Here is a 10455-nt window from a genome sequence, read left to right on the forward strand (position 1 = left end):
CTGCTATAAGCGGAGCCTCTGTACGCTTGCTGCTTGTGGGCATTGTCCCACCAAGTCACCGGTGAATTTCATTTCAGGAATGGTTACCTTGTGCATCTCGTAAATCAAACCATGCCTTATTCAATTTCAAAGTTGGGGGAAATGTCTTTCCGCATTGCTGTTACTAAAATTTGAGAGAGTTCTCTTCATGGTCATTCTTTGTTTCCTTAATTTACCTGGTGTAAATTCGCACAGCCCTAGTAAAATACGACACTATTTGGCTGGAAGTGGGTGTTTGAGGAGTTTGATCTAGTGCATACGTGTTCAATGGTAACCAGCAAAATGTTAGATGTCCACCTACCTGTCACTGTATTATAAGCAGATAAGATAGGCTGACAGCTTCCCCTCTCCCCCTGTACTGCTTACCAGTGTCTACCCTTTAAGGCTACCAAACTTTAAGAAGTCTTTTTAATATTTCTTACTTTGATTTAGAAGATTTAAAGTAACTTTTGGGTTAGTTCTGAGACAGGTAAAGCTTACTGCTCCGATGGACAATTCGTTTTATCTGTGACCTTTGTCTTAGGATCAAGAGAGGGAGTGTAGCCTTTTATTTAGAGAATGACTCTGGCGCTTGCTTGTCTGGTCTTCAGCTTTGTCCCCACCTCCTTAAACAAGTTCCTTAAGTTTTCTTTACCTCAGATTCTCATCTGTAAAGTAGAATTATCACAGTTTTCTACTTTATAGTATTTTGTGATGACTAAAAGTCACCATTTGTTAAGTATTTAGAATGGCATGCAGCATTTGGTAATTATCATCTTGCTAATGGCGCTATGATCCTAAATTAAGGCACTGAAGCTCTACAAGTATAATGAGGGGATTTTTACAATAAATTCAGAAGTTCACATCTTCTCTCCTTGAGGTAAGTGATGGGAATGTTCAAACCCATGTTTAGAATCCATTACACTAGTTCCTCAGGAGATGTTTTCAAAATAACAATGACATTGCTGCAGAAACCAAAAAAAAAACTACTGGAAAAACATAAGGTGTAAAAATGTCCTTCCTGGGAAGTCTTTAAATACTGTTGAGAAATCCTCCATTGAGGACACTGTGGCAGGAAAGGTTTGCTGCCTCATGCATATCCAGGATAGACAAGCCCGGAAGAGACTTCATGGAATTCTAAGATTCCAGTGACAATTATTTTTTAGATTACAGTTTGAAACACTGAAAGCTTGTGACTCTGTCATCATTATTCTGTTTAGAATGATTCTTGTGGATATGTCTCAGTTATGGTTTAGTTTAGTTACTGGTTTAGTCGCAAGCGAAGCTGGGTGCTGATTCACTAATTAATAAGCGCGTTCTCTGAATTATGGCATGAAGCCTAGGAGAGCACTTCCTTTTATGTAGAAATTTTGATTGTGCTTTACTTTTTTAACTGACATTCCTTCCCAGTCTTAGCCCATAAATATCACCTATTCATCCTGAAATAAGGAAATAAAAGAATTTGGGTAACTAGTACAAAATCACTGTCAAATCCATCTTTTTTACTTATTAAACAGATGTTTCTATTTTCAGAGACTGGTATTCTCTTCCAACATACTATCATAGCATCTGATTTTATGAGCAACCTTGGTAAGGGAGTCCTTTCTAATGTCATTCAACATGATCAGAGTCACCTATAAAGCCTATACCAAGTAGGCTCTTGCTTGTTTGAGGAGCACACAACTTAAGGTCTCAAGGAGTGGTATTCTGGGGTCTAATGAGATGGTGGAAACCGTGTGGCACTAAAGGGAGGGTCCAGGCTTGGATGTCAGACAAATGTCTGGTTCCAACCCTAGCCTACTGTTTAGTAATCTTAGTGATGAATGGACAAGTTTTTTAGCCTCTCTGAGCTTCAGACACCTCATCTGTAAATTGGGAGTATACCTTCCTTTCAGGGCCATTCTAAAGAATAAATGAAATCACAGTGTGATTGGTTAGGAGTGCAAGTTCACAATGAATCCAGAGTCCACTACATAACACTGTGTGATCTTGGACAAGTTCTTTAGCCTCTTTGTGTCTCTGAATCCCAACTCTAATCTGTAAACTGGGAATAATGATAGTATCTATTTCATAAGGACTAATGATTAAAAGAGATAATCTATGATGATTGTCAGTGGGAGGCGAAGGGGGTTGTGGTTGAAATGGGTGAAGGTGGTCAAAAGGTATAAACTTCTGGTTTTAAGATAAGTAAGTCTTGAGAATATGATGTACAGTATGGTGACTGCAGTTAATAATGCTATATTATATATCTGAAAGTTGCCAAGATAGTAGATCTTAAAAATTCTCACCCCAAGAAAAAAAATGTATAACTGTGTGGTGATGGCTGTTCACTAGACTTATTACAGTAACCGCTTCACAATAAATACAAATATCAAACACTATGTTATACAGCTGAAACTAATATAATGTCATTTGTCAATTATATCTCAATAAAAGAAAATAAACAATCTATGAATGATACCTGGCACAATTCAGGGCCCCAAATTTGTGCTCAGCTAATGTTAGCTATTGTTGTAACTTATGGAAAGTAGTTAGCACAGTTCTTGGCACATAATAGAAGCTTAATACACGAACTCACCTCCCTGCCTTTTCCTCAGGTCTCATGAGGTTGTCTAAATGACTACCACAGCTTTCGTCCCCATCCACATAATCCTGTTTGGGATCATAATACTTGACCCAGGGCCTTTGGGTGGGCTTGAAAACAGATTAGTCCACCAAATAAAGACATCAAGGTTCCCTGACTTCTAAAATGTCTTCTCAAGGGGCACCTGGGTGGCTCAGTTGATTAAGCATCTGACTCTTGATTTCAGCTCAGGACATGATCTCACTGTTTTTGAGATCGAGCCTTACATCAGGCTCTGAGCTGTCAGTGCACCGCCTGCTAGGGATGCTCTCTTTTCTCCTCTCTCTCTCTGCCCCTCCATGTGCATGCTCTCTCTCAAAATTAATAAACATTTAGAAATAAATTAATAAAGTGTCATAGCCCACTGGATGATGGCAGGGTCTGTAACCAATCCAATACCTTCCTTTTTGATATTTACTCCCCAGAAGAAAAATTGCCTCTGTTTATTCCTAGATTGTGCTTTTCTTTTCAGCTAGCTACAGTCCTTTGCTTTTTGTTTTGTTTTGTTTTTCCATGAACAAACCATTAATAGTTAACGAGATGCTCATGAAGTAGAGGCTGTGGAAGCAAGATTCCTCCACGGCACATATGAATGTTATTATTCTTCTGACTATTGTTACTGTTATTGGGTAGAGGAATGAAGGTAGGCTGCAAAGTAGGTCCTTATGACTATTTTTATTAGAAACCCTGAATGTGTATTTCACCAGTCACAAAGCACACATAGTTTAGATAAACATGTCAAGATTGATGTAACAGGAGTAAAAGAAATTCTATGTATGAGTAACAAAAAATTATTTAAACTATAGGTCCTGTATAAGCCCAACTTTCTTTGTACTTGAGATATACTTCATTAATTAGCAAATCTCATATAAAATCAGGAGTCCAAGAAATGTCTGACAGGACTTGATATTTTCAAATTAAATTTTTTCTTCATTCAATTGCCTGAGTAGGTAGCTCTATGATTTCCAAGGGCCAAATGGTAATTTACTGTACACATACACATACTATAGAAACATATTACTTTTTTAAAAGTTAGGAAATTGACTGTACTTGATAACATCAAGGAGAGGATAGGTCTGATTTGGGGGCTCTTCCTGAAGACTAGTTTTTATTGGCCTGTTGCACCATAGAATAGCCTATAATTTTTGTACCTTTTTTTTTTAACCATAGAGGAAGAGACGGAGGCTGGCCCCTTTTACTGATTTTGCCTGGTGTTTGGGTCCTGTGGGAATTTGCTAGTTTGCTTTATGGCCTTTGGCCAACCCTGGTGGGAAGTCTAGAGAAGAATTCAATTCTGCTTTTTCCCAGAATACTTGTTGACGAACTCAACAGCACTGAAGTGTTACAGGAGTCTTTGTGTCCCCCAGAGTCCAGTGATAAGGGGACATGAGACCAGTGAGGGTCAGTGTGTCAGGGAATATAATGTTGGTTCTTAGAATTTAACGTTTTTCTCATGAACTTTTAGCAATTTTTAAAACAAACTCAACAACTCTGATTTTAGGAGGGAATGTGCACACAACCCACTGCCTCCCTTTGGAAGCATTTTAAGCAGTTAGCTTTTTGGAAAACAATCACTTCTTTTTGATAACCATGACTTCAAATACCCTTCCTGCCAGGCTGGCTGTGACTCATAAAACAGCAGTGGGTTTCAGGAACACACCCTTAGAATACGGGCGCTTGCGGCTTCTCAACTCTATAACTGGATAAAATGAACACAGCAAGGGCTTCTGTCTGAAGGATTAAATCCACACTCAGATGCTCACAGCCATGTGTCTTCTGCACTCTTAAGAGGCTTCCCTGTGAAAGTGCCACGGAGTCCCGGGGTTTGATACCCCTGTCAGGAGCCAAACCATCTTCAAAGTTCTTTAACCAAGTGGCTGTAAATAGGACAATGGTCACACATTTGCTACTCCACCCCCTTTAAATGTAGATCATTTTTTTTTGACAGCTCACATGTGATGCTTGCTGCCAGGGTAGAATTTAGGCCGGTAACACTCAGCTGCCCATGAAGAAGCCCATTTCTTGAAAGGGGTCGGCACTACCTAAATGAATTTAACCCCCAGCTTCCTTGAATGGACTATTTATAACTCGGATTAGTTTCCTGTAGTTACACGAGTTGCTTCTTGTGAAGATTAAATGAGATACATGTTATCACCAACAGTCATGCTAGATACATCTTGAAATACAAACTTTAACATGCTCCAGAATGACAATCCAAATGTGACTCATGAAATAAATTCCTAAAAACTTATGCTTTCTACCATCAATGAGTAGTTAAAATGCAGAAACAGTGTGATTCTTCCTCTGTCACAACAGAATTGTTTATTATTGAAATATTAGAAATAAAATTGGAACTGTTTCAAGACTGAAGTGGCAATGCTCAGATCCCCAATCTTACCCATTCTGTGACTCAGTCTACTCCCCTACTGGACAGGAGTCTGCCTTATTTCGATTTACATACACCTTTCTTCCTGGAATATCTACTGTCATGCATACTCATTATGGCACAACAGTCAGAAGAGAGGTTTGAGACATTATGAAGGGGAAACTCATGGTAAAAAAATCGCCTAGGATCCTGCAGTAAGTTAGTGACAGTGACTACATCTTATTTCATATTCCAGTGCCTATAAATTTTGCAGTGGGGTTCTTGGGATAAGGTACATAAGGCACCTAACATAACACAGGCATTCAGGAAATGATCATTGCTATTGTGGTGACGAAGAAAACTGCACTTCACAGGCACTCTGCCTGGAAGTTAAGCTAACAAGGACAAGGGAAAAGGCAGGGTGCTAAAACCTAAACAAAACCTGCCTCCTCATACCCCACACCCAACCAGTCACACATCTGCTACCACAACAGAGCCAACAACACCCGGATCACAAAGGGTGACCAGCAGGACGGAAGTTGAGGTCATGAGTTCTAAGCCTCCCACCTGCCACACTGACATCATTCCCATAACTGCAACCTGAAAGGTGACGCATGCAGCTTATTGGGCATGCAAGTTCCCAGGAGGCTCTCTGATTGAGGACAGGTGGCAAGGGAATCCCTCTTACTCCAGGGAGCTGGCTTGGTCCTTTACCCTCCCACCACCCCCATCTTCATGGTGTGGTCACACTCTGCAGGTACAGTCTGGAAAGATTCCCACCCTCCTCCATAAATAGTGTAGGACCATCTGATTCAAGATGAGACCTATGTTTCCAGTTCCCAGTCAAAGTTGTGGATGCTTTGACTGCATGCCTGGCATATTTCTGAGAAGCCTTTTGGGAACCCTAGGACACTCCCTGTCAAGCTAGTGGTGTGTTTAGTCATCAACTCCAAATAGTGGCTCTGCTAAGATTGCCACCTGTCCTACAGGAAACGGACTGAAAACACTTCTCATTCCTGCATACCACAAACCCCTGGACAACTGGGAATACTTGTGGGTCATTACCATCCTAAGCTACATTTGAACTGGTGATCTCAAATTAACTACCTTGTACTGCATTATCTTTCCTCTACTTTGTGCCATTCTTTAAATGCTATGCTAAGAATGCAAAGTTACAAAAATGATCTTTCCTGCTTCACCTTAAGAAGCCTTTTTTGGTTGTTCGATTAGAAAAGAATGCAAAATGCACAGCATCTAACAGACTTCCTTTGCAGGGAACAAGTAATACTAAACAATAAGTGTTATATAATGGATAGAGTGCTTTTTCCTTTACCCTGTACTAATCTTCCTAATTGATTTCCCAAAAAGGCAAATGAGAGACTGAGCTACATCCTGTGGTTTTAACCTCTAGGTAAACTGCCCCCAAAAGCAATGGAAGATTTTCCAGAAAAGGAAGCAAAAGAAACAGCCCCATTGTCCTGCAGCTGACTTAATTCTTTTTGTGTGTTCTTGGAGTTATACAACGTACAGCTTGGAGTTTTACAACGTACAGAGAAATGAGTATGCTCACAACAAGAAATTCAGATGTTTTGGGAGCAACAGAAGAGAAATATCAGAGAAGTGGCTCAGAGAAGATTATTTTTTTAAATATGTACATAAAACAGATAAAGAAGAAAGTAATATTTTAATAGGATGGTGAAAAATATAGTGACAGCAGTAAAAGAACAGGAATACAGATATTTTCAGAGGATTAAAACGGTACCATGTATCCTCAAACCAGGCAAGTTTTTATAGGAGGTCTCTAAACAGATCTCCTGTATTGAGTAGATGCTTTTCCTTGACGCTGTCAAAAATGCTTTATGGTTCTCTACATTAATTCATGTTGAATATTTTCCATGGTTGGTCAGACTTGGACTTAAAATAGACATGAGAAAGGTCTTCAGGTTTACTGTCAGTAACATTATTAACTTCATAGCCAGCTGGATGACGGCATGGTCTGTGACCAATCCAATTTACAAGGTAACCTTGCCTGAATCCTCCTGGTCCATCAAATATAAATAACAAAGTGAAGGTGCAAGAATAGAATTGCAAGGCACAGTGGGAGAAGCGGTAGTCAGAAAGCAAAGCAAACACAAGGAAAACCAATCTGTGAGGTCACTCAGCAATTAATCACGGTGTGTTCTCACCCTACGGCCTCCACACGGAGAGGGTTCCTCGTGCTTCACAATCAGCCCCTATAGTCATAACCTTTCATGCCTCAATTACGTGCTTCCCCAAGGGGAAATAAGAGTCATATGGACCTTTATCTGCAGCCTGTTCACCCTTTTAGGCAATATTCCTCTATACTGTACTTACCACTTACCTTAGCTGAGGAAAACAAACTTACATTTTAATGGGCAATTGGAGATATATATGCTCAGTTTCTTAAGTAAACTGGGAAGAGAAGATGGAAATCTCTTTCTAAGGATAATTGTCCCTCTTGCCCTATTTCATTTACCTTAAAGAAGACTTCCAAAATGAGTTAATATAGGTAAAACATCTGGCAAAGAACCTAACACAAAATAAGTGCTCAGTAATTACTGACACCCTCTTTCTTACCCTTCTTACTAAACTATATACATTTCAACAACCCCCAGAAGTACCTTCTCTGCAATATCAAGCAGGTGGCTGAGGTTGACAGACCAGAGTGATACCTGTCCTCAGTAAATTTCTTATCCCTTAACACTAGTAATAGAGATAAAGCACTACTTAAAAAGGAAATCTGTCGATACATGTTATATTTTCACTACATTTGAACCTTTTCACCACAGGAGCGCAGCTGTTATGCTACATGAAGGCTGTGTGCAATGTTTGATAACACTGATCACTGTCTTTCTCGTGACTAAAGCATAAATCCTAAGTATCCCGCTTACTTAATGTAATGGCACATGGCTATTTTGGGGTGCTCCCATATTTTTTAAGTGTGCAAAGAAGGTAAATATGTTTTAAGTCAATCTGAGTTAGATTTTTGACTCATTAAAAATATTATGCTCCTTGGACCCAGATTGGGAAGTGACATCTGAAATTAAGTAAGTTGAGGACTTGCTAGGCATTCTCGGGGACTCAAGCAACACTGCAAACAATCTGTTTCAAGCAAAGTGGACACTCAGCTTCGGCTACAAGATTACTCTTCAGCAATAGATGGTTTCCACACCTGAACCGTGACACCACTTTTCTTGGCTGAGAACTTCGGCCTTGGTGCCACAAAATAAGATGTAGAGGCTGATCCTTGCTTTGGAGAGGTGGGAATGCCCGTGGGCGCTGGTGATGCGCTGACTGGCGAGATGGCCTCTGCATAGAAGGGAGGCTGAGAGCTATATGCTGGTACCGAGTACACGGATGAGGCCTGTGCATTCGTGGGCGAGCCAGCATCCACCGGCCGGGGAGGAAGAGCCTGCTTCATGGCTGGTGCCGAATTGACCTTGATGGATGACTTTTGGAGCAGGCCATCCTTTGCATCTGGAGGTTGGAAAGTAAACAAGGATGCATTTAGCTGATAAGGTTGGTGCTTCATGACGTCCAAAGCATTGAGGGGTTTTTTGCCCTTTTTCTTGCTTGTCTTGGAGGCTTGTGGGGCTGAAGACTGAGACTTGACAGCAGCCAGAGGGTAGGAGGGAGAGTGGATAGGATTGTAGGCCACAGGAGGAGGTGCTCGGACATTGGAGGAATACTTCCATCCAGCTGGTAGCGACGGAGTGGGAGACTGGGCGCGAGCCGCATGGGCCTGTACCGTGTCTGAATCCACCACGTATTTCTCCATCCTCGACTGCCTTTTAGCAAAGAGCTGGGCTCCTTTCCCGCTCATTCCTGGAAGCTCATTGGATGGTCCCACTGCACCGGCATGAGCGGCGTTTACTGTTGGTGCGGGAGCCGTTGGCTTCGGTGTGTAGTTTGGACTGGCCACTGCTGCTTGTGGTCCTTTGAAGGGACCAGCCAGGGTCAGAGCACTCGCGGGCCGGGCGGGAGCGTAGGAAGGCTGGGCTATTTTGATGGAGGAGACAACGGTGCTCTGCGATGGGTTGGACGTGGGAAAGGCCGGAGGTTGGCTTGGAGCCATTCCTGGGGACCAGACCGGAGAAACTGGAGTCACTGGTTGGGAGGATGAGGACTTGACTGCAGGTTTGGGAGCCACAGGAGGCGGAGTCTTTTGTTTTGCAGAGGAGCCCTGCATGAAATTACAAGCCTCTGCTCCTAAACTGAGGTAGTCTTCTTCCGGTCCAGAATCGCCGCCAGCTCCAGCGCCCTTTTTGCCTTCCGAATTTTGAAGAAGTGACAAGAGTTCAGGATTTGGGCTCACCTTGGGCTCTTTAAAGGTGAACATGGGTTTTGTCGTGCTCCTCCTTTTGGCCTCCTGCAATATTCCGGTTCTTTTTGCAGGCACAGCGATCCTTTCATCCCGGGAAGCTATTCGCTCAGATGAATCGTAAAAGGCTGGCTGGGACCACGGGGCAGGCTGGGGCCACGGAGGAGGCTGTGCTGGGCCAGCTATCGGACTTGACACTGCTCTGGAGAAGCCCTCTGGTGGAGGTGTGACCGCAGAATAAGGTGGAGGCGCAGGGAAGTCTGCGATGGGACTCGTCATATTCCGGGTTGGGGAGAAGGGGGTTGCAGGCTGGTTCACAGACCCCGGGAAGGGTTTGGCTGTTCTGTTCATAGGAATCATCCTCTGGGCCTCTGCTGTTTCAGACACCCCACTGAAGCCATTCTGCTGGGGCCCGTGGCCATGACCGTGGCTCACCTCGATGTAGCTTCTGCTCACTGAGCTCTGCACTTTCACAGACTCTTCTTCCTTCCTCTGGTAAGAAGCCATGGTTCTCAGGCCGTCTGTCTGGGCAGCATCTGGTTCTCTGCTTGGCACTCCACTCACCCTCTCCTCCTCTTTTTGGGCCGCGATTTGATCCATTCGCTCCCTCCTCTTGGCAAACATGAGGGCACCCTTGCCTGTGGTGTCTGGCAGCATCTCCATCTTGTCCCCCCTGTTCAGTTTCTTTTCAATGTCCACTAGTCCAGAATCCCAGTCAAAGTTCACAACTTGTGCGCTGTCGTCAATGTCAGACAGTAACTCTTCATCCACCTCTGATTCACTCGTGCCCAGAAATGCTACTTCACAGGTGTCTTCTTTGTCACCCTCTTCCTCCTCGTCTGCCTCTCGCTCAAGCTCACCAGTGCCGTAGCTGACTAGGGTGTATTTCTTGGCCCGCCTACGACGCTTCTTAAACATCAACACCCCTTTGGAGTTGGGGTTGGGGGCATCTGTTAGAAGGAGGGCAATGCTTTTGCATTTAGATTTCGCTTCTTTCACCTGCTTTTCTGATAGGCTTTCACTCCTTCTGAGTCCTAGGGAAAGTACAAAAATTATGAGTTGATGAATTCCAAGAAGACCTCAGAGCAACTCAGAAATCAATTCTCT

The 10455-nt window shown here is 42.8% G+C and overlaps 1 protein-coding gene across 1 annotated transcript in view; it reads right to left on the minus strand.

Annotated features, from left to right (window-relative positions):
• SYNPO2 (synaptopodin 2) overlaps positions 1 to 10455 on the minus strand; it is a 168820-nt gene that overhangs the window by 19533 nt on the left and 138832 nt on the right. The window contains exon 4 of the mRNA XM_029941564.1: positions 8200 to 10382. Within this exon, the coding sequence (XP_029797424.1) occupies positions 8200 to 10382 (2183 nt within the window). The remainder of the gene's footprint in view (positions 1 to 8199; positions 10383 to 10455) is intronic.

The sequence above is a fragment of the Suricata suricatta genome, chromosome 1, assembly GCF_006229205.1.
Source record: "Suricata suricatta isolate VVHF042 chromosome 1, meerkat_22Aug2017_6uvM2_HiC, whole genome shotgun sequence".
NCBI classification, from domain to species: domain Eukaryota; kingdom Metazoa; phylum Chordata; class Mammalia; order Carnivora; family Herpestidae; genus Suricata; species Suricata suricatta.